General features: G+C 34.0%; 1 protein-coding gene across 1 annotated transcript; it reads right to left on the bottom strand.

The window, feature by feature from the left end:
* Positions 1 to 27,743, bottom strand: LOC145664188 (uncharacterized). Its single transcript, XM_081730625.1, has 7 exons — positions 27,486 to 27,743; positions 24,265 to 24,373; positions 20,660 to 20,802; positions 15,000 to 15,064; positions 12,293 to 12,419; positions 6,684 to 6,759; positions 1 to 151 (listed from the first exon to the last, which is right to left on the bottom strand). Exons 1-5 carry the CDS (start codon positions 27,513 to 27,515, stop codon positions 12,311 to 12,313), a joined length of 456 nt encoding a protein of 151 aa, XP_081586751.1. The 5' UTR covers positions 27,516 to 27,743; the 3' UTR covers positions 1 to 151; positions 6,684 to 6,759; positions 12,293 to 12,310.
* Between the last annotated feature and the right edge of the window lie 180 nt (positions 27,744 to 27,923).

Genomic DNA, 27,923 nt, shown 5'->3' with positions numbered 1-27,923 from the left:
TATTATATATATATATATATATATATATATATATCGCAGAAAAACATATCAAGATTACAAGTGACTCCATATTACAGCAAATCTTCCTCATGACAAAATATCTTCAGATGCTGAAGGTTTTAAAATTCTTCCTCCGACATTGAGAGCATATCTGAAATAAAACAAAAACAAATCATACACAGAACTCCTAAACGTTATGAGAGAAAGAGGAGATTAGCAAAGTTATTTTTCAAAATTAGGCTATAGTGAGACCAAATGAAGTGGTTTCGCATTCGCTTTACCTGTTTGGATACAGATATTCAGTTTCATGGTCTCTGTTTAGTAACTTACCTTCTTTGGAGCTGAATTTTTCTCGACGATTTGTATATAAACTGTCGAAACAAATTGCAGTTACTAAACCTAGATCTCTGAGTATATACAATACATTATTCTATTATAAATATTCAAAATTCTCAAGATTTTTAAAGATGTGAAATATACGGCAAATCGTTAATGTAACGTGTACAAAAAAGAAACTAATCAAATCCCAAAAAATAAAAACTAAGTGTTGCGGTTATTATCAAACAAACTAAGACCTATTTGAAAAAAAAAAAATCTTGTGTACAGTGTTTAGCAAACACCGAGTTTGTTTGATTTTCCACAAAAAGAACAGGAACATTGACATCGAAAGACAGTAAAGAGACAGTACAAAATCCTTGTCGCAAAAAGAAAACAAATACGAAGAATAAAAACAACAACTACTACTACTACTACTTCACTAATAATAATAATAATAATAATAATAATAATAATAATAATAATAATAATAATAAACAGAAAAGTCCGTGATGCTTTACGTGATTTAGAAGCTTTAATCGAACTTTCCGAATTCGTACCTGTAAAAAATATGATGTAACTAAAAATAAAAGTAATTCCTCTAGTACAAAATATTAACCTCACCGTCATAACGGTACATTAACAGAGACACTGGGCTATCCAAGCAATGGTATTGTGCAAATAGTCTGCAATGGCTCAGCACCATTTCAAGAGTGAAAATGTGTCACTAGTCAGCGAGCAGACCGGGTTGTGTTGTAGTTAACGTACTAACACGACAAACCAAAGGCTAGGTTTCGATATTTTTCAACGCAAGATCGAGTAACAAAACATTGGGTTCTGAAAGTTCATGTATGTATATCTTGACGTAACATTCTCAAGTACTGGAGGACTAATACTTAGGTCTTCATTGCTTGTCTGAGAAAACATTACTAAACTGTTACTTGCGATACTATGAAGGAAGGAGGACGGGACGGGAAGTATATTAACAGAATAACTATAAGTTATTGAACAGAATATTTGCTACTACTACATTAGTCCTTCCAAAATTGTTATCCCAGCCAACACATTAACAGAATCATAGCACCACCACGATTGACTTGTACAATTCAAGGTGGTGTCGTCAAGTTTACCCACGAACTTCTTCAAAACATGTGGAAGTTTGCTGATAAATTCTGATTTGCTTTTTATTTTTATTATTATTATTTTTTTTATTTTTATTTATTTATTTTACGGCGATACTTTGTCCACTTCGATTATTTTGAAACGACCTGGTTAAGAAAAGCAATTACTTAAATTAATGGACAATCAGTAAGTTTTGTGACATATCTTGCCTTTAGATTTCCTGTTATATGGCATGTGTTCACCGTTGTTCATTCTTCTCAGATTGATTGTTAAAACAAAGAAAATGGAAAATTAATTGCTTATAAGAAAATGGTGAAAACACATTTACACACACGAAATAGCACTTTCTTTAAATGTTTCATCAGACAGGGTGAGGCAGACAAAGAAACTTTAACGAACAGAAAAATAACCGTGAAGTATCCAAATGGCAGCGAAGATGGCAGCCCACCTGAGTGATTCAAAGCTCCTTTTCTGTTATTTTTCCTTGTCAAAAGTGGACGAAATATCGCTTCAAAGAATACTCAGGACATAGATAAATAACATTGAATATTTTGATGATGTTGCGTTTTATGCTTGTGTCTCAAACTACACTGTATACTTGTTTATTAAAGGTTCTGTTTTTTTTCTTTGCATGTCTATATTTATTATAAATAAGATACAATAATAATATTACAATAATACTGTTTTATTGTTGTAATAGTATTATTGCAATACTCTACTGTTTTCGGGTATTGTATATACTATACTCCACTGTATTGGACACAATAATATGATAGTATTCCAAACCAGTGTTTACACTCTTTGAACATTATTACCAGAATACACTGAAAGATGATTTGATTAGACTTTGTATTTGAAGCTGCAATGTCTACGTGTGAGTGTATTATAATGTTTTTATAGTTCAGTCTCAGCGAGCAAGGTGGCAGAAATTAATGTACACGAAAAAACAAAGAGATGAGTAAACAGAGTGTCTACTAAAATTCCAAAATGAACATTTTGTGACTTTTTCGTGACCTTTTCTTTCCCAAACCATAAAATTTCGTAACATTCAAAAACTAATAACAGTACCTATATTCTTCAACACTTACCTCTACTTTCAAACGCTATTCCGTGGAGTGATAAAAAAGTTGGTATCTTCTCACAGTTGAATAAACTGGTTAGATGTGTTGATGGTTTCGGCGATGCGATGCGATTTGCATCGCCACTGCTCAATGATGCCAGCTGAAGATCATTCTCTAGAGCGAATTTGAATGTGAATTAGGCCGAATTCTCATGCATGCGATAGAAGCATGCTTTGCTCGCGATTTGGTAGCGTCTAAAGCCGACAATACACAGTTTTGACAGTGAATTTTGGTTTTATAGAACAAACTTTTTCCAGTCTCTACTTATATTCGTACAGATAAAAAAAATCGTGACCCAAAAGCTAAATTTCGTGACTTTTTCTTGACTTTCATTACCATTTCTGATTTCGTGACTTTTTCATGAATTTCGTGACCGATAGACACCCTGGTAAATTGTCTTTCGAACCACGTAAGTGAATTATAAATCGCTAATGGAAAATGACTATGTGAGAATACCATGGAAGACACAATTTGATACCTCGCTACAACCACGTGTAACAATTACGAGATTACGTGGAAAGTTCGAGGCGGAATGAACTGTATATGTATGGTGTGACACGAGAACAGCAACTAACGAAGGAAATCTGAACTGAGTGACTTGTATAAAAGGTTTTACGTTCATCAGCAGTGAGGCTACATACGACGAGATCTACAGTTTAATGTCTGCGACTTTCGAATCTGGAACCTCCTGCACCAAAGGCAAGTCTGTAGGTAAATGGCACACCAAGTAAAACAAGTGTGAATTGCATTTTGGGCAAAGTGGAAATCGTAGTTTCCCATTTTGCTTCACGGTACGAAAGAACCCAAGTAACATGTGGATAGTAGAAGATGGAAAATGTTGTCCCAACGAGCAACAGCTCACTTTAAGGGACTAAGCATTTCTTTTTGCTATTTTTATTTTATGTAGTAATGTGTCAGTATCCACTGTCTTCATTTATCATTTTATGGCTACTAGATTATTCAGCAAATTTGTTCCAAAAGTGTTTTTTTGATTTCTTTTTTAAATAAAGGTATTGCTTTTGTGTCCTTTATATCTTTTGGCAGACTATTATAAGTTTGAGTAATGTTATGCTTAACGCTATTTATACCATACTTTGTTGTATTAACATTATTAATATCAATATCATTCTTTTTTCTAGTATTATAATTATGTACCTCTTTTCTCTTTATTAAAAGTAGATTGCTATGTATATTATTTGAAAGTACATTATGGACATACATATAGGATTGAGTTTTAATTAATAAATCGAATGGCAGTAGATTTGATCCCATGAATAAACTCTTACTTGGATAGCCCATAGGTCGACCATACATTGCTCTAATGGCTTTCTTTTGTAATATTATGAGTAGTTGTATTTTCGATTTACTAGCATGTCCCCAAATAATACACAAATATATCAAATGACTTTGAATAAATGCATTGTATACCATTCTTTTTAAGTTCGTTGTTAGGGTTTTTCTAAAGCGGTACATAATACCTACAATGGGAGTTATTTTCTTTTCTAAATTTTTAATATGTAATTCCCAAGTTAGATGTTGATCTATTATTATCCATAAATATGTAGTGTATTCGACGACTCTTTTCACCTCCAAATTCTTAATTCCAATTTTGTTAGAAAGAATTATCTTTGACAACGGCTTGTGAAAAATTATATAATGAGACTTTTCTAAATTTAATGACAACGAGTTTATGCATAACCAATGATATAATGTAGATAAATCTTCTTTAATGTATGTTATCAGTTCCTCTACAGTATCAGCTTTATAGAATATAGCACTATCATTAGCAAATAAAGTTATTCTACCTCTTAGACTAAGCAGATGAATATCATTTACATAAATTAAAAACAGTAACGGTCCTAATATGGAACCTTGTGGAACACCATACTCTATTTGAGCCTCATTACTTTCTCTTCCATTTACTAAGACATATTGTGACTTATTACACAAGTAATTTTTAAACCATGAAAGAGATATACTCTGAATCCTAAATTTTCTAGCTTTTGAAGCAATATGTTATGTTTGAGTGTATCAAATGCTTTCTTTAAATCAATAAACAATCCTGCTGCAAGTTTATTGTTATCCAAACATTCTTGAATTTCTACTACTGTATCAGTTACAGCATTTAAGGTACTTGATTTTTTTTCCTAAAACCATATTGATATTTATAAAAATAATTTATAGACTCTAGATAAGTTACCATTCTATTATGTACACACTTCTCAATTAATTTGGAAATGCAGCTTAATACTGATATTGGCCTATAATTATTCGGATATAACTTATCTCCACCTTTATAAATTGGAATGACTTTGGCAGTTTTACATTGCATTGGAAATTCGCCTAGAGTAAAGAAAAGATTTACTAATTCAGATAAAGTATGGCTTATGGTGTCCTTGCAATTTATTAAAAATTCATTATGTAATCCATCTTTTGTCTGATTTCTTTTTTTCTTTAGCGAACTAATAATTCCAATAATTTCCATGTGGGTAACTGGCGTAAAAAAGAATGAGCGGTTGTATGGTATACCCGTATTCAAAGCTGTATTTTCCATTTAGGGTACCTTTGATGCTAGTGTTTTAACAACATTTGCAAAATGATCATTCAACGCATTTGGTCTACGTTCATTATCAACTAAGGTATTTCCTATTTTCAATTTATACAATCTATATCATTATTTATCTTATTAGTTAATAGTTCTTTAACAACACCCCAAAATTTCCTATTGTCAGACAAAGATTCCTGTATTTTTTTTTTTTGTGATAATACTCGCTCTTCAGTTGCCGTCTCGACTTTTGTTACCATACTTCTAAGTTTTCTATGCTCATTACGTATATCTATATTATCTGGGAATTTTTTAATTAAAGAGTAATATTTATCTCTCATTTTTACTAAACAATTCCTCGTTTATCCAAGGAGACTTAGGTTTATATTCTTTCCTACAGACCTTATGCGTACTTTTACATTTAGATATTTCAATCCCATCTGACATATACTTTATCAATTTACCGTATTGTTCATCAATACAATTAGTAGTTAAAGAAAGTTTTGTATTCCTAAAATAATTATTTAGTTTATTATAATTTATTTTAGGTAAACGTGAATGTTCCATATTGTTTACATAATATTGTACTCGTTGAAATATGATGTTACATATTAATATATTATGGTCACTTATATCAGCTCGACATAAGTAGACATCTCGAATTCTGTGAGTGGATTGTAGACATTACAATAGTAATAAATAGTTTTCTGATTTAATTTGATTCAGTCTGACGAGGCTATTTTTAAACTGAATGGTAATGTTAATCGCCACAATTGCGTGTACTGGGGCAATGAAAATATTCACATTGCGCAAAAACGATCATTTAATCGTCCTTGGTTAACAGTGTACTGTGACATGCTTGCCGGAAGATTTGTAGGACGAAACTTCTTAACATGCTGCAAGAAAAGACTGTGCCAACTGTTCACTAACTCTACCCAAGTGGAAACTGTTTTCTCCAGTTCCTGGCATATTACGACGTGTAAACATTCCTGGATGAAACTCTCTTGGAGGAGAAATAGGTCGACAAGGAAGTATCCGACTATCCTCCCCAGACCTTCCGATTTAACAGTTACTACTACTTGTAGGAAATTCTGAACAACACTATGTTCGCCACAAAAGCCACTGTCATCGAATGACGTGAGACATATAACTGAAACTACATGGCTTCTTTTCCGTGGGAATCATACTTCTTATTTGTCGATCTGTCCTAATGTTACAGGCAATGCACTGCTGCAAATAAAACAAATTTTGAACATCTTATGGTTTTGTGGTGCACTCTCACACACAAAACTGCTAACGTTCAGAGTGTAAACACTATTTTGGGAAGACAAGTGTATAAGAAATACATACTCGGGTTTTGATTTCAACAATATTATTATTTAAAAATATTATTATTCAAAATGTATTATCCTTGTATGGTTATGTGTTATTATCCATTGAATGATCATTTCAACATCGATTTCTATTCAATGGAATTATATTTGCGCTGATATGATCTCTATCATTACAGTACGATCATCATGGGATGTAAAGTAATGCAAAAGAGGAAGTAATGAACTACTATAATAATAACAAAGTACCTGAATTCTTCAACTGACATCCAACGCTTCACGTATTCCTTTTGCAACAGCTGTTAAGATCCATTTCTGAGAGATTCTGGAAAAGAAGAAAATATGTCATAACAAACTAATCTAAATATGAACACATAATTTTCAATTTAATTCTAATTATACGCTGTAAACGCTTACAACGAACATGGAATATTTAGCATAATTTGCCCCTCCCATTTACGTTTTCGTAAAAGTATTCAAAACTAATAAATCCAGTCTGTACAGCCTCTGTTATCCATACAGCAGGTTAATGAGCTTGAAGTTGAATCTTTTCATTATATTGCCTTATATCATCTCATTTCGTTAGCTTAGGAATGTAGCCGAAGTAAATTTCTGTTACTCTTCCTTGCATTTGTTCAAGAACTTTTAAAGGAGCAGTTCGACTTAGAAATACATTTTTACAATTTATTTCCATTTGTAGAGTTGAAAATTCTACAAGGAATGGTGTTTGTTTGATCGCGATACGTTCAGTCGTTGGCGAGTAACAGAGGAAGAAAGATTTTGTGATGTCATAGGTGGGCAAGGAGCGAGAGCAGGCTTACACACTACACAGTGCCAAACATTTTGTTTGTGAGAGGTGCGGTTGCACGTTCTAAGTGCGGTTTCCTTTTCCAGAACTGATTGCAAAGACTTACAAATATCATCAGCATGTAGAAAATGATATCTGATGGTGAGCTGTACAAACGTTTTTATAATATTATAAAACGTATCCTATAAAGCATGAGTTCAGCGTTAAAAAAAAAAATCGAAACCAATATGTAAATAGATGGCGGACGAGATTGCTGCAACACCTAAGTACCTTTTCTTTAGTCATTCTTCCGATTCCCAAACATAAGTATGTTCATTTTCACGTTTTGTTGCAATTTTTAACGCTGACCCTATAATTTTGTGCTTCAAGGTATGTACAGGAGCGCAATATATGAGGCAAAAATGAAATAACATCTGTAAAGTTTGCCAGAATACGAAAAACACTTCACCGGTTAAATTTCTTTTATTCTCATAGCTGTCCGCGGAACAACTCTCATCACCCGTTTCATCATCATTGTCACATGATACAGAGAAATTAAACGATGAATCAATGTCTTGAGGAACAGTCATCGTCACTGATTCCTTCTACAAGCCGGTATATTTCACTCCCTAATTCACATTGTATAGCTTATTTCTAAAGCAATATCTTCAGAATCATGAGTGACATCGCGTCTATTATCCTCTAATACCTCGTCTTGACTACAACCGTCAATTGCGTCTTGTACGATATTTGTACGTTGGTAACTGGACATAGATCGGTGCTTGTTCAATGGCTCGGATTTTAAACCTTTCAATAATATACTTGGAACAGCATTCTTTCTCAGTTTGCGTGTAAATAATTCTCCTGGCATTAGCCAGAAGTGGATCTAGACGGTAAATACTCAGAGGGGGGAGTCAGAACCCAGACTACGATATGTATATCATATTTACTAGAAACTTTCAAAAATATCTAAATAATAGCTTAAATCAATTTTGTCACTCAAAAACTGGGGGGCCTAGGCCCCCGGCCCCAGCCTAGATCCGCCACTGGCATTAACTTTTCTTTCAGTAAACTTGACTTCTCGAAGGCAGGCTCTTCAAGATGTTTGGAACACGAGTGATATTATTTGGTACATTTTTTCCCATTGATTTTCTTGAGCCATAATTTATATCGATCTAGTGATTTCTCACGACTTAGAAACGTAAGAAAAGATACTTTACGTCCTCAGCTTCAATTGCACAAGAATTACAAACGAAAACACAGCAGGTGTTAGGCATTTCTACTTCACTTCACAGACACAGCACGTGGTGTACTAACACGTGTTTTCTACTTCACACTAGTGCTTCTTTCAGAAAAAAATCCGGGGGGGGGGGGGGCAAAGGGACACTTAGTATTCGGAGAGGCACATTATTTTTATACAGTACTATTATATTTATTATATTATAGACGTATTATTTTGGTCTCCTCCGGGGGAATCTCTCAGACAGTGCCACCCTAAAAACATGTCTGGAAGAAACACTGTTTCGCACAACAAACGTAATTACTGCTCTCTCTCTACTCTTTTTTATACTAATGCTATAGGAAAAACAACTAACAAAAACTTCCCTCAATAATTCAGCACAGAGCAAGACTGCTAACAAGTCCAAAACACAATCTATTAAATCCAATGCTCTATTAAAGGTTTATCAGCTGCGTACAAGGGAGTGGTTGCTGACTCACATTGAATTTCTCGCGTATCCCACCAGTGACGTCACCATTTACGATTCATCAAAAACAAATGTCTGTAGAAGCTGAACGAGACGGCCTATCAAGATATAAAAAAATACGGGTCTCTTATTTTTTGTTACTCTTTCTATTGCACCAAACTTGTTTTTAACTCGAACTGCTCCTTTAAGCATCTTTTTTTACTGTTGATTCGTTTTGTGTGTTGTGTTGGTTGCAATATTTTACTATGCCCTACATAATTTGTGCTACTGGAAGTTCTACGCGTAAGAACTAAACTTCGTAATAATAGCGAAAATTGGGAAAGCACACATATTAAGCTTGTTTCGTATTAGTTATGAAGTCTTTTGGTAGGAATGAAATTATAAAGACAAAATTGAGGGAGACTTTTGGCAGGACACTGTGGACAAAATTTTCATCTTATAGCTTGTTTAACTTATTTTCATACAATCTTAGTCATTTTGCGAATCTTACATTTTCATACCACAGGAGTTTCGTAAAAATATTTATTTGTACCTTAAACATAATTCACTTAGTCTGTCTGAGAACATACTTTTATTTTGTACTTTCACTATATTTGTATCCTGCACATACAACAATAACAAAGCATTTCTATTTATATTATGCTGTAACATGAAAGTATACACTGGAAGTTCTTGCTTACGTAACAGCTACAGAGAAAAGTGAACCAGAAGATACAGAATTTATTATCACGAACTATAACAAATTAAATCATTCCTCACCTATGTTTTAATGATGCTGGCATTATAGTGAATAATGAGTTTTCGAATGAATCCGTTACACATAGAGAAAAGTACGGTGAGTACCTTTTGAATTTATTTAAAATATCTTCACATTGATAATCCGGAACAAACGAAGCCGACATTTTGTGCAGATTAAACTAATATTAATAATATCACAGTGAGCAATCACATAAAAGTGAAGGGCTGCTTAAGGATCTAAAAAGCGAGGGAGCGTTAAGGTCGCCGAAAAAGAAGTAGGACCTCACAACTAATTATTTTTTTCTGCACGTAAATGATAACGTACAGATACAGTTAATAAATATAGCAAATAAATGTGTATTTTACTTGTTGGAGTTTGATGAGAGAACAGCTATTACGGATACCGCCAAACTAGCTGTTTATGTCAACGGAGTTGCTGGTGAAGCTCAAAGTATTGTTAGACTTGAGAAAATGTTAAATTCAATGAAATATACAACTATACCTAGGTAGATGTATCATAGGATATATCCGATTAAATCAATCAAAAAGGTCATATAGTACATGTACTGGAGGAAAAAATATTTTCTTTAGTTTAACGTCCGAAGATATGCTCCGAGGCTAAAAGAGACGGTGATGATGATAAGGAATGAAATGGTAAAATAAAGAAAGTGGGAGGAATCGGAAGAATCCCGAGAAAACCCATGCACACGATGTCTGTCTATCACAAAGTTCACTTGGCGTGAGCTGGGGTCGACTAATTTTAGGTACTAGAAGTGAGCGCTCTACCACACTGAGCCACATTAGTAGAAACACTCCAAAAAGTTAAGGACAGACTATAGAAATAAAATTCAGTGATCAGAAAAACAAGTTTGAAATCGAGTGAAATTTGGAACTTTTATTTCAATACATTTGGAAGTAAGAAAACAATGTTCTAAATTTGAATTAAATTTAACGTTATATATTGTTTGATTATTTATATAATAATACAATTTCAAAATTTAAATTCTAAATTCAAATGATGCCACAACGGTTGTAGGACAATAACCTAATTTCTATAACTACTGCTGATACAGGCAGTGAGTCGACCTTCAAACGTCAGACCAAATAAAATAAAATGCGGACGAAGCATCCAAAGTTTAATCATAAATATCTATGTGAAAATTATGTAGAATATACAATCACAATCACAACCTGTCTTAGTTTTTGTGACAGATAGCGATTTTCAATAATGTTTTTGGCATTATTTCTTCAAGCTGAGATTTTTAGTATATGTTATATTTCACGTCGGAAAGAAGTCCATTACTTTCTTCAATTGTCCTTTCATATAAACTGTTACTAATAGCTGTAGCTTATGAATTATATGAAATTGAATTTTTAACTGAGTTACAAGCAGTGATTGCTACGTAAGGAAATTAGTTTTTAAACTTCGCCAGCAGTGTAACTGGATATATCGGACATGCATCAATTTACAGTCGGAGAAGCAACAGGAAAGAATTTTTATAGGCATAATTAGAGGCGTGTAGGTCCCTGGTAAACTTTCATGATAGTCCTAGTCTTCTGGTTTCTATAGCTGACAACTGAATTATTTTTATACCTCACATATTAGAAATAGTACAGAATTTATTTTTATAAATGTATTGTAGTATTTTATACCATTTGTCATACCTTAAAATAATTCACTTCTTTCTTAGACTTAGGTAAAATTATCTATTGTGCTTAAGTCCAGCTTTCTAGGCAAGGACTGCTCGATGGAAAAAAGTGATAATCATTCAATCTTTCTTGACTAGTGGTTCTTCTCAGATAGTGCCATTATTATTATTTGGAAAATAAACGCCAATCACTGACAGTTCTGACAGAAATAGTCAGAAACAACATCAAAACTGTATAGATACTCGAAAAACTGGATGGAAGAAAGTGATTTTTCGCTGTAAGAAGAGGAGCTAGTTCACTGATTGATGTCACTTTATAGAGATCTCATTGTTAAGTGCCGACCGAACATTTAAAACTTTTCCTGAAAATCTATCGAGTTCGTTACAAGTTAATAATTACGATGTAATTATTGAAATAAATACCATGTGTTTTATCTCTTCAATGTTAAGAACGCTTTCTAAGAAAATAAAATAAAAATTGTATCGCGTCGCAGGTAGCCCCTCCAGCTTGTGAGTGTCTGGACATTTGCCAGCCCAGCCACCCTATAGGTACACTCTTGGAAAATAATACACATGTATTTGATTGTTAAACATTGAGTATGTCTAAGATAAATAGTTCTTTTCATTACGAATGGGACTATTTACTACAAAATGCGCAAAATAAACATCTGTTTCGAAATAATGGTTCCATTTTTGATTAGTGCACAAAACAGGGAAAATTCTGTAGAACGTGTAGAAAAGCGTATGTTCAACCAATTTAATTTCTCATTATTAAACTAAATGAAACCTTCATTCGACACATCACAAATATATATATATACCAAAAAGCATCTAGAATTACGTAAACAATTGGGTAATTCTGGGAGCTTTTAGGGCAAGTAATTTTTTTCTCAATATTGAGTAAGCATCCTATTACATAAAGCAGCATCAAAAATAAATTTCGAAGTTGTGTAAAGAAACAAAAGAACATCTACTTACAGTTCATGATAGCTCCACTTAATTGGAGATATCGCCAGGAACACTTTGTATGACAGGTTCGTTCCCCGTCGGTAACTTCAGCACACGCTTCAGTGACACGCTCTCACATTCTACCCCAAGACACATTCTGAAATAGACATATTTTGACACTAAAATTCTCTTTCAAATCACATAGTATCTCTAAACTAAATTAGATATCTTGTTGTAACGCGGATAAACACAAATCACACACAATATATATAGCATGAAGTCACGAAACAGATTTAAAATTTGAGAAACAATTAAATAGAAGGATGTATTGATAACAGGGCTCATAGCGAGTCACTTTTTTTAACTAAAAGTTACTTTTTTTAACTAAAAGTTACTTTTTTTCAAGTCGGTCACTAAAAGTTACTTTTTTGGGAGGTAAATTACTTTCGTGTGATTTATGTTTTGCATTGGCAATTTCCTAAGAAATATATTATAAAAATAAATGAAAAAAAGGTAGAAACTTGTTACTCATTACTCTTCTGAAAGCTTCAGTACTTGCTGCCACATGTGAAATAGCTTTATTCTCACTTCAGCTTTTATTCTTTCTAAAGCACAGTGGATGGTTGGTGGATGCATAAGCTCTCAAGGTGGGGTTGAGATCCCTGCTCTGTCTATTCTTTCTTCTATCATAATAGTCTTTTAGTTTTGTCTCGTAATAGTTAACGCTCCGCTCAACGTTGTGTGTATGTATGTTTGTGTGGTTCATCATGTTCGTCTTGTGTTATGCTTCTTGTATGTTCTTCTTAAGAGTAGGTGATGATTTGAATATTTCATGACTTTGAGAAGTCTCAATGCTAAGTTAAATATAATGTCTGGGATGAAGAAATTCGGAAATAGGCCAGAAACTGGTTCCACTTACTCAGAAGCATTTTACACCTGCTAAGTCTGCTTTCGGTAACTACAAAGCATACTTTAGAAAACCTACGAAAGGAGGAAGCTCAAAAAGAAGAAGTAAAGAAGAAAAGATGAAACAAAACAACAAACAAAGAGAGAGATGATTGAGAAATTGACAAAGGAAAAAAAGGGCATGATGAGATTTTGGTCACTTTTTCGTGTGCTTTTGGGCACTGTTTGGTCACTTTTTCGTGTGCTTTTGGTCACTTTTCAACTATTTACAAGGGACCAGACCACTATGAGCCCTGTGATAATTTATTATTTCGAAATTTGACCAGTTTCGTCTAACTTCATTACATTTTCATACGTGTTAAACAGCTTCAACTAAATTGTGGAAACAATTTTTGTTTCATTATTTACAATTAAGCGTAAAAATGCATTAAGCATTCACTTAAAGTTAACCAGACTTCTAGGTTTTGTTAAACTGTAGAGAAGAGTTAGTAGAAAATGGAGTTAAACTTATGTGCTTCAGAAGATCTGTGTTTCTCTGTGTCATCTGCTGAATATTCAACTTACTAACGACTACATAAATATATCGTGTTCCCAATTGGTATAAATGCTTGATACAGTTTCTTGGAAGTCAACACATGTTAAAATATTATACTTCATTTTCAGTTTAAGCATTAAAGTACCATCGAGCAATTTATGTTGAGTGTATATATATATATATATATATATATATATATATATATATATATATATAACTAGTTGCTTCATGGAAGTTTACTTTCCCATTTAACCTGGGAGAGGAAAGTCTCGTTTTCAGCACCGAGACTACACGAGAAGGAACTTACTGCTTAAAGTGGGATCTAAACCACTGTATCTGAGGTAAGTACTCCAAGAGTCGAATCCAGGAATATACAAAGAAAGTACGCACACTGACTACTTGAACACCAAGGAATACATCACAGATTAGAGCACAAGGGAAAGAACTCGATATAGACTGTCACGATATTCTATTATTAGAATGTCGGTGGTGGGATAATTGATTTTTTTTTTTTTTTTTTTTTTTTTTTTTTTCAGTATTTCATTATAACCTTTCCATTGAAACGAAGTTTTATGTGGATGAAAATACATTTTGATTAATATGATCAAAGAAAACTGTAATTAGTGGCAAGATGCGACTGATTTTTAAAAAGCCCCTTGCTTTGAATGTTACACCTGACTGAACTTAAATTTTTGCAGGTCAAGTTCAGGATCGCCCTAGGAACACTTACATAAGAATTAAAATTCTTAAATTACCTACCTTTCCCTATCTTTCCGATCTCAGTTTTACGGAATTCATAAATTCGACTGAATGAAAATATATTTACTGTAAAAATAAACATAACGTTCAATCTTCAGTTTTCCTCTTATGCTACAGTTATGTTACTTCTTCCTAACTCTCCTCTTTAATTCGGTACTGTCTTGATGGATAATGACTGAAAAATCCATGCATAATATTACTAGCACGTTGATTAAGTGCATAGAATTTTGAACCTGCTTCTATTAACCCTTTCACACCTGATCTTGCTTTAATCGTTTAAAGAAATATTTCTTATTTCAGAGATTCAAAGTGGAAATCGTCCGATGGCAAATTATCCTATTAATAATGCAATACGTTACTCATTTAACGTACCAAATGTTCTCAACTAAAGTATTCCATTATTACAATAAGAACTAACATGATGACCTACATGTCCATTGGAATAGAGTTGAGAGTGGAAAGGTTAATTTGAAATGAAAACTTGATGTGACATAACAAAAGTTACCCAAGATGACGCAATTATATCGTAGAACTTACTTGATAAAGTTTGCAAGATGATCAGGACACGTCTTTGAATGTTTACAAAGCACCAGAAAGCACACCTGAAAAGACCAAGATTATTATTATTATTATTATTATTATTATTATTATTATTATTATTATTATTATTATTATTATTATTATTATTATTATTATTAAAAAAGCAGTAAGTTTAAATAAGTAATTCTAATTTTATATAATTCAAGTTACTTTCCGGCTTCTGTGTATTAAAGAAGCAGAAAACAGTAAATTGTCTCTCGGAGAGGAAAGGAAAGCTAAAAAGTATTATTACGAGAACATCCTTTGCAGCGGACGGAATTAAAACTCCGCCATTCATAATGGAGTGAGTATTGTACACTGTTAAGTGAAAATCACACGTATAATTAATGCTTAGTTTGTATACTCTCCTGTTTTAACATACAGAAACGTATTTGGTTTTCAAGTTTTATTTAAGGATCCATATTTCAATAACAGTGTAATGATAAAAGCCCATAAGACACTATTTTTGGCGTACATTTTGAATCCATTTACCCCCGTTATGATAGGCTCTTTAATCCCAAGTGACAATGTTAGAAACTTAGCTTAAGACAGATACTATGTTCCAAAATTTATTTTGAACGGATCAGCCGCATTTCCATGATCACAAACAGCCAATTTCAATGTGGGGAAAGAAATTATAAACATTTCCCCCTTCATCCCTTAAAACCAAAATGTTGGAAAACAAAGAAGACGTAACGATTATTTGTAATGAGGAGTTTATATACTGAGTTTCATCTTCCTAACTTAAAGGGCTCGAAAGAGACTCTCTATTATTGGCGACCTGCTTGCTGGTCTAGTGGCTCGCTACCGCATGTGTGCCTTTCATGCGCATGGTCCCGAGTTCGAATCCTGATAAGAGTGCACAAGAAATTTAATTTCACAATCACTCACTTTCATTAATTAAATTTTAAATCTTCCCCTCCTTAGGACACGCCTTTTAATCAAACTGACATGATACTTTGATTAGCTCGATAGCGATTACAGTGATAGCTCGAGCTGGGCACTGTTTATATTCCAAAACTCGTTTCAAACGGGTTACTTGTTTTACCGTGCTGTGATGAAATATCTGACAACGTCGCTATCAATGTGGAAAAAAAAAATGAAAACAGAAAATGCTCCGTTCCCTCTCTCATAAAATGGAAATTTTCAAAAAAGTTTGGACACGTGTCCACTTATTTTTAATGGAGTTTATCCCCCATATGACGGGCCCTTTAATGAAAGTGACACAATAAAAAACTAGTTCGAAGCCAGTCTATTTTTAGGTACTGAGTTTTACCTTTTTAACTTGACTGGTTCGGGAGAATGCGCGAGGCTTTTCTCGTAATTTTGACCTCCGATAGCTCCCTCCTTAGGATACGCATTTTAATCAAAGTGATATTATAAAAACCCAACTGGAGATAGGTGATGGCTACATTCCAAACTTCATTTTAAACGGTTCAGCCGATTTTATGTGGTGTGATCCCACATAAGATCAGTTTCATTTTTATATGTTAAATGAACAGGCAAATTGGCTTTGATATGTGGGATTTAGGATCGTCGAGTTAAAACACAAATATAATGGCAATTAAAAGTCTTTCAATATCTTCGCCTTCAAGGTAACATGTGGTGAAAGAATTAAAATTATTATTAATACTAATACCTATTAATGATAATTAAAAAAAAAAAAACTATGCTGTTACTACTAATGATGCTTCTAACCTATGGCCTTATCTAATAATTTGTCACAATATAATCTTATTAACATACCAAATCACTATTTCAGTTTTAGGATCCAAACTGAACACTTTCTGTAGTGCACCAACTTTCATTTTTCTCGTAAAGAAAGTCATTTTATAAATTTCCAGAATTTTAATTTAACACAAAAATGGTTACTTAACAATATATCCTCCCGTGGGAAAACGAAGTATCCTTTAGATACACAAGAACAACAAGCTAGTTTCGTCTTCAGTGCTAAGACAATAAAGATAAAAAAAAACAAATAAAGAGAAATATAGAACGGGATCAGGAATATATACCGCAAATTAAGCGTACAGTAAAAATCGGTAGTAAAAAGAACAAGCAGAGCACAATGGAAGAAAGGAAGAGTTGAGTCTGAGAGAAACGTGGTGTATATGCTACGTCACTGTTGTCAAAAAATACACACCAAAGGGAGGTATAGCCAGATTTTATCAATGTTGTCAGAATCCAGATTTAAAGCCGATTTATACTTATAAATAAATAAAAAAAAAAGATTCTTTAATATCTCTTTTTTTTTTCCTGACCCTATTACATTACCCTGTTTTATATTATGTATGTTGCTCTAGACATACCCTTTTCTTGTGACTTTTTTTGATTGTCTAATGTGTTCTTTAATTCGAATGTTAATATTGCGCTTGATTTGACTTATATATGAAGAATCACATTCACACTGAGCATGGTAAAGACTTAACTTATTTAATAGATCAATAAAATAACTTTTAAATCCGGTGAGATGCTTTTCTAAACTTTTTGGACGGATACTGGAAGCAGATATTATGTCGATCATTAAGGAAAATATACAACTTCTATCCAAGATTTTGTTTCTTTGGAAATAGCTTTTTTTTTTTTCTTTTTTTTTCAAACTTGTATCGATCTACGTGTTCGATTATTTTTTTACGTTACGCTTATTTGGTGGTATGTATTCTTGTACCAAATCATATTTCTCTTATTCATTTTTATCCTTGTTACCTTTCCACTAAAGACGGAACTAGTTTGTTGTTCCGATACGTCTGGAAAATATTTAAAGTCTGTTTCAGGCAACCTGATAGGAAACTCCCCTACCTCCCACCACTTACCACTACAGAAGGGGAAAGCAAGTCGTTGACCTTCACAGAGAGGGAAGCTTTTCTAATAAACAGAATCGTGTAAACTCTAAATTCCTATGTCAATTCGCTCGCACCTGATGTTGAGAAAGCACTGCTGTTCTTTTTAGCTATCAATTCCGAGTAACATACAATTACTGTTTTTAATTTTTGTTTTGTAGAAAAGTATTGCATATTATTTATGCACTATTGTCTTAACAAATATCGAAAATATTAAAATCAATCAGAACTTAATCCGCCCAATTTTCTATGAATATGGAAATTGATCCCTAACACGAATACAAGAACGGGAACTGCGGGGTTTCGAAAATAAAATGTTGATAAAAATATTCGGAGCAAAAGAGACATACATTCAGGTGAATTAAAACGCTATACAAGCTTTTATTTCACAACAACTACAGGTCACCGAGTATTATAGAAATAGTAAAGACAATACGTATAAGATAAGCATGACACGTTGCTTATGTGGGAAATACGCACCAAGTCCTATTCGAAAAGCCTAGGAGAAAGAGACTATTAGGTGAGCGAAAGAGAAGGTTTTCGGACAATGTAAAGCACGATCTTCGAAGTATGGTTGATACCAAACATGGTACATTGACTTTTCACAGTTTAAAATCTAATGGAAATGTTTGTTTCTGCTACGATGAGCCTTTGAGCTCTTTAAGCCAGAAAGTTCGTTATTTTTGTTTAATTGAACGAACTCGTATTTATCGTTACTCTCTTTTTCTTATACAACAATCAACTGTTGTTACAACAATAGATGATCCTGCACGCCTGGGCCCTAGTTGGCTCAGTGGTAGAGCGTTTGCCTCTGGTGCATGGGTCCGTGCGTAGGTTTCCTCGGAGATCTCCCGTTTCCTACCACTTTCTTCATTCCCCATGTCATTCATTTCTCATCATCACCGTCTCCTTTAGCCTAGCCAGCATAAGCGTGGGACGTAAAACTTATAAATATTTCGTTTTCGATTTTATATTATTATAAAATTATTGTATCAATAAGTAAATACCCATTCGATTGCCAACCCTGCCATTCGAACATTGTCAGAACCCCGACTGCCAGAAAGAAGAAAAATAAACAATACAACTGTTTAATAAAATTTCCATTATAATAACACGTCCTACTTATCTCACTAATACAAGTAAATGTAATTCAGTGTTTTAAAGTATGTAGTGTTATTATGAAAGTTGTATTTATTTATTTAGACATATTAAGATACACTCTATACCTCCGTGTGCGAGGGCTGATGGCGGAAGACGGAACACCAACATTCACCTGTACTTGAGCGTGGTGGGGGGAAAAGCTTCTTTTTCCTATCAGGTTACGTGAAACAAATTATAGTTTTCCCACGGGAGGATATATATTGGTAAGTAACCATTTTTTTTTTTTTATTTGAATCGTCCTTTCATACGCCTACATAATTTTTAATTCCAGTATTTTCTTTACTTTTACTTTTCATATTCAAAGAAAGATTCTTTTATCAAATTTTATTAAAACCCAGTTTCCTCAGACTACATGAAACTATACATTCTATCATCTCTACTTATTTTACTATAGGTGACATACCTGATCATCTATTTTTACATAGTAAAATTAGTTTCATCATTGAAAGACGAATATACTTTCATTTAATTACAGAACTTTGTATTTGGACAACAGAATTTTTGTCTTCTTTCTTATACTAAGCGGTCATTTACGTTTTCTTTTTCTTTTTTTTTTTTCCTAAATTTTAGAATGGGTGCCAGAATGACTAACAAAATTAAGGATAGTGATTGCACGGAGGCAAATACAGATTTTTTCTTTCCTATTTCCAATAAATGTAAACGAAATGTTAGTACGAGCTTCCAGAAAATCCTTATAAAAGACTACATAGGATTTTAAACACTATTGAAACGGCTATACAAAACACATTCTTTGCACACGGCTGACTTGTATAAGGCCGACTTTATATCCATATCGATGTGCTAAGTTCTTACATATTCCAACGGAACAACGTATCTTCTGAAAGTTCCAGTTACCACAAAACACTAACAGTTACCTAAGAATAAAAAGTTGCCTATGTTTATGTCTTGTCTAGCTCCGTTGCTTCTGTGGCAGATATTTTGTACTGATTATTCCTCCGTGGTTCAAATCGTTTATAATTTTATTTTTCATAGCTCTTGCCACCATTGATCTTGACCATCATACAAAATTTGGTCAAGATCTTGCAAATAGTCCAAATCAAGAAGTCACGAGTGTGTTCCGCTTCTCTGGGATAATGAATTTCCGCTCGCTTCGCTCAATAAATAACATCACACAAGGGATATAATAATCCTAATATACACAACTAAAATTTCGGTACGTAAAACTACCTACGCTTGTAAACTAGAATACAAAAGGCTAGTTGATTAGCTGATTTGGAATTTAATGTCTCTTTTCAGCACCAAGGCTACATATAAGCATGAAGCTTAATATGGATTCTGAACTACATGAGATCCCACCACGTATCGAACTCAGTCTTCCAAGCCAAGGGTGTGTGTGCTAACCATACAGTCCCTTCCCTCCTTGCTGGTCTAATGGCTAATGCATACGCCTTTGATGCAAGGTGTCTCGAGTTCAATTCTCGAGCGGACAGCCTTGAAATTCACCGCATTACGATGATTCGGATTCTATCTTAAAATGTAGGTCCACGTTACATATAGTCTTAGCGTTGAAAGGGATACTAAGCTCCAATTCAACGACAATAAGCCAACGTTTTAACCACAGAGAGCTCTAACAATACCAGACAACTACATATGTACCTTCCAGAAAAAATCCTCTAGTGTGCTAGTGGGTGCTATTAGTAACAGTTTTTTCAGAAACCGTGTCACTTTTCTCCATTTATGGCGAAGAAGCTCCCTGCGAACATGCTGTAATGCATAACTGTACGTAAGAGGTGGAGTCGCTGTAAGAAAAAGAAGCCGTTATATATATATATACAGAGGAATCAAAGAATAAGTATTTCATGCCATGAAAATGACATCTTGTATACTCATTGCTGGACAAGTTAATTTAAAATTTAACCGATTAAACGCAAATTTAAGGCTATGAAAAGGTACTGATTACAATTCAAAATTACTGACATAAAGAGTAACAGTAAAAATTAACTACAAAACTTAAAGATTAAAAATTAAAAATTACATTTTTGCATTACTGTGGAATGAGAATTGTCTTAAGTTGTGAAAGTTTATTTCACTGTTGTCCAATAAAACAGTAAAATAAAAATAAGATTAAAATAATATAAAATTCATAAATAATTTTACCAGAAATGTATATGTGTCTACTAAATCTACATTTCTATCAGACAGATAATAAATAGTGTTATACCAAAGGTGTTTATACATTGGTAAAATGAAATCTTTGAGTTTAACGTCCCACCATTATGCCTGTTAGGCTAAGGGAGACGACGATTAAAGCAAGTGAACGATGATCAGGGTATCCACACAATTTAGCGAACAAAAATCCCTGATTATATGACGAACTGATCATCGTGTGTCCCTCATTATTTCCCTGACCACTGAATAATTTAAAAATATAGAAAAAAGAAAGAAACTCTAGCCTCTACCCTCCCCATAGTTGGCCTTATAACGGTTCTTTAATTATTGAGCCATTAAAATACATCAATTTATCTTTTTGCACACTTAGTTTAATAAACATATAAGAGAAGTGTACATTTTACTTATACACTTTTCCAAGATATCTACATGCTTAACTGTATAAATCTATTTATTATATTGTTGTCATGACGACGACATCGAGATTTTTGATTACATAAAAACATTTGAATAATCTTTTTATATTAACCTTATAACTATATTATTTCTTTTTCTTTCTCTTCTTCTAATAGCCGATTCAGTCTAGTACCTATTTAAAATGCATTATGGCCCAAATTTACAAGTAAAAATATACAACATACTGTTGTAGCCTTGTTCTCCCTCCGCTTCTGTTTCTTTCTTTTTTTCAATTTTTCTTTAATCCAAAAGAATGTAAATTTACAAATATATGCATTAGGTCGATACTGATTACATATTACACAAAATGTGAAGCTACTAACGAAAATGTACAGTATACAGAGTATTTAAGATATGAAAAAAAATTACACATTATAATATCAAGTACGCAGTACTGCAATATTGTTTATAGTAATAAACAGTTCATCCACGATTTTACTGATCACAAAGGAAAACATTACGTAACAAATACCTTTGCCGGTGCAGTTGTTAAATACAACCCATTTAACAACTGCATAGTTTTCTTCTCATTGATCTGAATATCTTTCTTGTTGTCTCCGCAGTTTAATTTTCTTCTCTTCTTCCTCCAGCTCCTTTAGTTGTTGCTGAATATTGTTTCTCTCTCCTCTTCTCCTCTCCGGCATCCATTTCTCTTTTCTTTTCCAAATACATCTGATATTGTCTCATTGAACTTCTCACTGAATTTATCATACCTCTTGTAATTGTTTCTCTTGAGGATCCACCTATTCTTATCACAGAATCATATATGATTCGTTGAGCCAAAGAGATTCTTCTTGTAAGTTCTCAACAATGAGATTTTTGTTTATTGAAAAACCACTTTCAACAAATGCGTTTCCGTGAAAGAAGATAAAATACAGCTTCATAACAGACCATAAATCAACGAAGTCCTTCTCATTTCCTAAGAGTAAGCAAGAGAAAAAAAAATCATCAAATCCAATACCATTTGCTTTCTTGGCTATGTAATCATTGAAGTGTTCCTTAATTCCTTCAATCTGAGCTTTCACTGTGAGCTGGAGATATTTTTTCTTCGCGTTCTCAGCCACTTGTCCAGATATACTCTTGGCACCATGCAATTCTTCTAAAACAGTGTTTACTCTTTTGAGCAAATATGCCAGGACGCAGTTAGAAATGTTTCTCGCAGAAAATTAGTTTCAACAACTATCTCAGAGAACAGTGTCTCCCTCAACATCATCATTGAGAACACCACATTTTGCATCCAGTAACCCAGTAACAGTAAAGAAATTAACACTACTTCATAAATTCAATAATTGAACAATGGACGTAAATCGATTTTTCCTGACCTTCCCTGATTAATCTGCCGTTTCCTTGACTTATCCTGACACATTTTTACTTCCCTGACTTTCCAGAATGCGGACACCCTGATGATGCAACAATTGGTGGAATGAGAAAGTGGGAGGAAACGGGAGTACCCTGGGAAAACCCACAAGTACGACGTTGTCCACTACAAAACTCCTTGGCCGGTGATCGAACCAACGACCTCACGCACCAGAGGTAAGCGCTCTACCACTGAGCCACCGTGCTCCTATTTGTACATTGTTGTCCAAAAGAACAAGGGTGATAATGGAGCAATTGGCCATACGGTTATAAAGAACGAGTAAAATCTACATGGGTTACATTCTGTGAAGTAATGGTTTGCCAGTTAATAAACTACAAATGCTGTGTTTCATTTATTTAGTTCGTGATATTTCGTCGACACGTCTAAATGGTATGATATTTGTACAACATACCAAGATTTACGTTTTATTGAATGTTACTTATGGACCCATAATATGATACTTATGGACCCAAGTTTAGGTATTCATCGATTTTCATACTTGGAACCACAAAAACTGAGAACAGCAGCGGCTCTCGAAATTATTTCACTGGGATAAACATATGGATACTGTAAAGTAATTCATTCATCTACTAAGTACTTTTTTTCTTAGTTGCTAGCTTACTGCCATCCAGCTCCAATTTTCTACTCCTGTATTTATTGATATTGAGAGGATGGAGGGGTAATAATGTTAAATACGGCCCTGCTTAACGATATTATTGGATGAATATTAAATAGAAGAAAAACTTTACCGTAAACATCTTTTGCATAAACCACAATAAACCCCCGACTTGTATACGTAAACCTTTACGTAACCTGAATTTTACGTAAGTCAAATTTGTAAACTGCTAAAGTGTAACTTTGTAAAAAACTACAACATATTATATTATACAGTATTATTTTATAAATGACCATGCAGCAGTGTTTACTTGGCTATAAACTAGAAAAGTACGGCAGTATACACGTTATTTAAAGAATCTTTTATATGTATTTTTTAAACAATATATATTTACGTAACAGCGAATTGACTAAAGTCGTGTATGACGTAAGTTCAGTGGTACCTGAAACAATGTTGAAAGTTTTGATGAAAAATATCTTTTATCTTCGTCGGTGCAATATAAACAAACTAAGCTGAACGGTTAAATCAGTGTAGTTCGTTCATGTTATACCTACTAAGATGATAAACTGTCTACAATATTAGTTTATGTAAAAGTTATTTGAAATACGATTATTGTTCTGAAGAAAAAACTTTTTCTTTTTAAGAACTATGTAGGAACGTTACCTTCAAATTTCCCACACTTTTCTTGGATTTCTTCCTCAGGAGACATTTTCCGTTTCTTCTTCTTTTGTACGGACTTCTTCGCCGTCTTCAGTTCTTCAATGACTTCAACCTTCAAAGACATGACAATGTCAAATACAATCTACACACATAACCGTCTACAATATATGGTAATTCAAAGAATTTAGAATTATTCTTACAAGGGAGGGTCACGAAGTGGCTCCGCTGAGATCCGAACGAGACAATTGTATTTGATATGTTACAACTGGACAAATCCCAAAGTTATACGTGCCACCGAGCGGAATATCGTGAGTTACAACATACTTTGTAATATAAAAACTACAAAAAATTACCTGGAAGAATAGTTTGAACTGAGTTATTTGTTCGGAAACAGTTGGGTAAATGGAAAACTCGGCAATCACGTATCCCATCATTTTGAAGGACAACTTTTTGGGATAAAAAGTTTGCCCCAGTGTCACCCGCAGGTCCCAGATGGAGTCCAACTCAAAATTTTCAAATGACAAAGGGGAATTAAGTAGCACATCGTTTGAAAGCTGTTGTAAAATGAAAGAAAATGGAGCAAGTCTCGACTTTCTACGACAACGTTATGCAAAATGGCGGCGGGTCAAAATGTAAACAAAAACTTAATTGAAAAGTCCATGCTCACCCCTATAAATCGAAACCGGTGAGACAAATCTGAAAATAGGATAGGAAGTTTGGCATTATTTTCAAAGTACAACGATTTAAGTTAAAATGTCTTGTCCCAGGGCTCCCAGGTGGGGTCCAACTAAAAAGTTTCAAATGACAAGAGGGGTTAAGTAGCACATCGTTCGAAGGGTTGTTAAATGAAAGTAGATGGAGCAAATCTCGACTTTTTAAAACAACCTTGTGCAAAATTACGGCGGATCAAAATGTAAACAAAAGCTTAATCTCCATAACGGAAAAGTAATCTCCATAATAGAAAAGCTAAGTATGTTAAAACTAACCGAATCTATTCTAACTAGTATTCTGCTCTCATTTAAGGAACTAACTATAATTAATCTATTAATGCCTTACAACTATCCTTCAGCAGACTTGTCATTTTATTAATAATGTTTGTATGATGAGATTTGTTTCATAAGCCACTACAAGTGTAGGAGCTTGTTCAATTGTCAGTGTGAAGCACAGATGATTAGGACGTCATTCGAAGTCGCTGAAATTTACAATAACTTCGAGAATACAAATGTATGAAATGCAATGATTCTCATATTGAATCTTATTATGTTAGTCATGCTTACATAATTTATGGTACTTCTATCTTATTATTACAGTTCTCTAGTTTACATAAATGAATTTCCCAGACAATACTTTTTGCGAATAAACAATTGGGTTAACTGCCGCAGATGGTGGCTCCGTAATACAAAATTTACGAAGAAATGAACAGAATCAGACGAGATGTCAACATAAGAGAAAACAATAAAGCAATAAAGGTCATCGGTGTAGGATGATTAATTAGAAAAAAAAAAGTCAAACTCTAGACTATATTAATTTGTGTATTGATGCGATATTAGGTAAGAAAAAAAAAGCAGAGCACAATATGACAGTGTTTCAAATTAATTGTATTATTAACTAACCTAGGATGTGTATGCTACAGCAACTAGCAGTGAGGGAAAAACAAACGTAGAGCGAAAACTAATAAGACAAGAGTTGTATCTGAACCAAATGTGGTGAAATGGGATAAAATTTTGGATGCTACCTCATTTTATGGGGGCACAAATTTCTAAAATCCACGGATTTCCTAGGGCCGCGGTGGCTCAGTGGTAGAGCGTTCACCTCTGGTGCTTGGGGGTCCCGGGTTCGATCCCAGCCCCCGCAAAGTGAACTTTGTGGTGGACAAACACCGTGTGCGTGGGTTTTCTCGGGGTTCTCCCGTTTCCTCCCACTTTATTCATTCCACCATTTCATTCATTACTCATCATCACCGTCTCCTTTAGCCTAACCGGCATAACCGTGGGACGTAAAACTCAAAGATTTCATTTCATTTCATTTTTGATTTCCTACCACTGAGCTGATGCGCTTGCTCCCTATGGACCCACTACCTCGTTGACGCTTTGACCTCCCTGCTGCGCTTCTGCTCTATCTCGATTAGAAAGCATTCGTGCTTTTTAGCAGTCACCTACCACAGGTTGATAGTTTTCCATGGCATGGCATTACTGCTGTATCGCCGGACCAATCTGAAAATCGAAAAACAGTACGAAAATGTACTGCATTCGTTTCCACTTAGTTGGATTACATTAAGTTACGTTAGATTACGTTATTAGGCGTGCAGTATTACTATACGGGTCCATACTATAAGTAGGAATAGGAGTAGAAGTAGTAGGAACTGGTAAGAAGCCCCGCAGGGGTTGATTGGGTTGTTCTCGACATGAAATAGGCAATTTAGACTTGCCCAAATTTTTCTGTACATTTTTCAATTTAGGGATTCGTATAGTAAAACAAGTGTACTTCTCCGCGAAATAGTCCGTCCGCCTCCACATACAGTGCCGCTTACAACATCAAGAACAACCAACAAATACCACCACCACTTTCTTAACTTTTATTATTTCCCTTTCCTGACTTTCACTCATTCTTCCTCACAAACTTAAATAAATTCTCCAATTGACCCGGTAAATTACCTAAAATTGGTCCGGCGATACAGCAGTTAACCTCCATAGCATGCAGTCAATGACATTGAATTTCCTCATAAATTACAAACACCTCATGTTTTTCACCCTGATAATATTGGATCTACTCTGTGGTACAAAGGCCAAAGGCAACTATTTACTTTGGGCAAGGCAGTGATATACTATCAGTATATATTATTGCCGAGCGAGCGTGACCGAGTGAAGGCGGGTTAGAGCCCCGCAGGGCACGTTGTTTTCTGTCTTTCCTTCTTGGGAACTGTAACTATAATTGCGGGAACCGGCTCAGATTCATTGCTTATTGTCACTGCTTTGCCTAAAGTAAAGACTTGTCGGCCAAAGTTACTTTTACGAAAGTCTATTATCAATCTGCATCACGAAAAAGTTTTGTGGGGAACATAGGACCAAGATGTTTAGGGTTAGGTTAGCTGCCATTACTCGAACTACTATCTGGCATTTGACCTATATCTAATTATCTCGCACAAGAGCACAATCGCAATGGAAAGTGTATGATCACATGGTAACATCCAAATTCTCAAGTTGCACGATAAATTTTCGAATTACCATTGTTCCTCTTCTCACTTTGATTTTCATTTCGTACACGTCTTTTTAAAACATACACACACAAACAATTTCATTCAAATTTCGAGTCATATATTTGCTTTACACCTTTAGTAATTATTGTCTAACTCTATAAATAATAAAAGAAATAGTTTTCACCACAAAAGTGAAACAAACTATTTACAAAATCGCAATACGTATATCAATTGTTAGTTGTTTAGCTGATCAATATAGGCAGATCAACTCAACATAAATACTGTAGTTTCTTCTTCTTCTTCTGCGGTTGCAACTTGCCTTACCGATCGTACTCCCGGCAATTATAGACGGTGTTATCAAAATAAACAGATGATGATTTGAGATGAATCTTTAAATATGCTTATAAGATACTAAATAGCGTAGATCTTTGTAAATAAAGATAATAGGCAGTAAGAACAGGTGGGG

This window comes from Thermobia domestica, chromosome 11, assembly GCF_964235325.1.
Source record: "Thermobia domestica chromosome 11, izTheDome1.hap1.1, whole genome shotgun sequence".
NCBI lineage: Eukaryota > Metazoa > Arthropoda > Insecta > Zygentoma > Lepismatidae > Thermobia > Thermobia domestica.
Note: the sequence above shows the minus strand (reverse complement) of the source record. Positions and strands in the feature narration are given on the sequence as shown.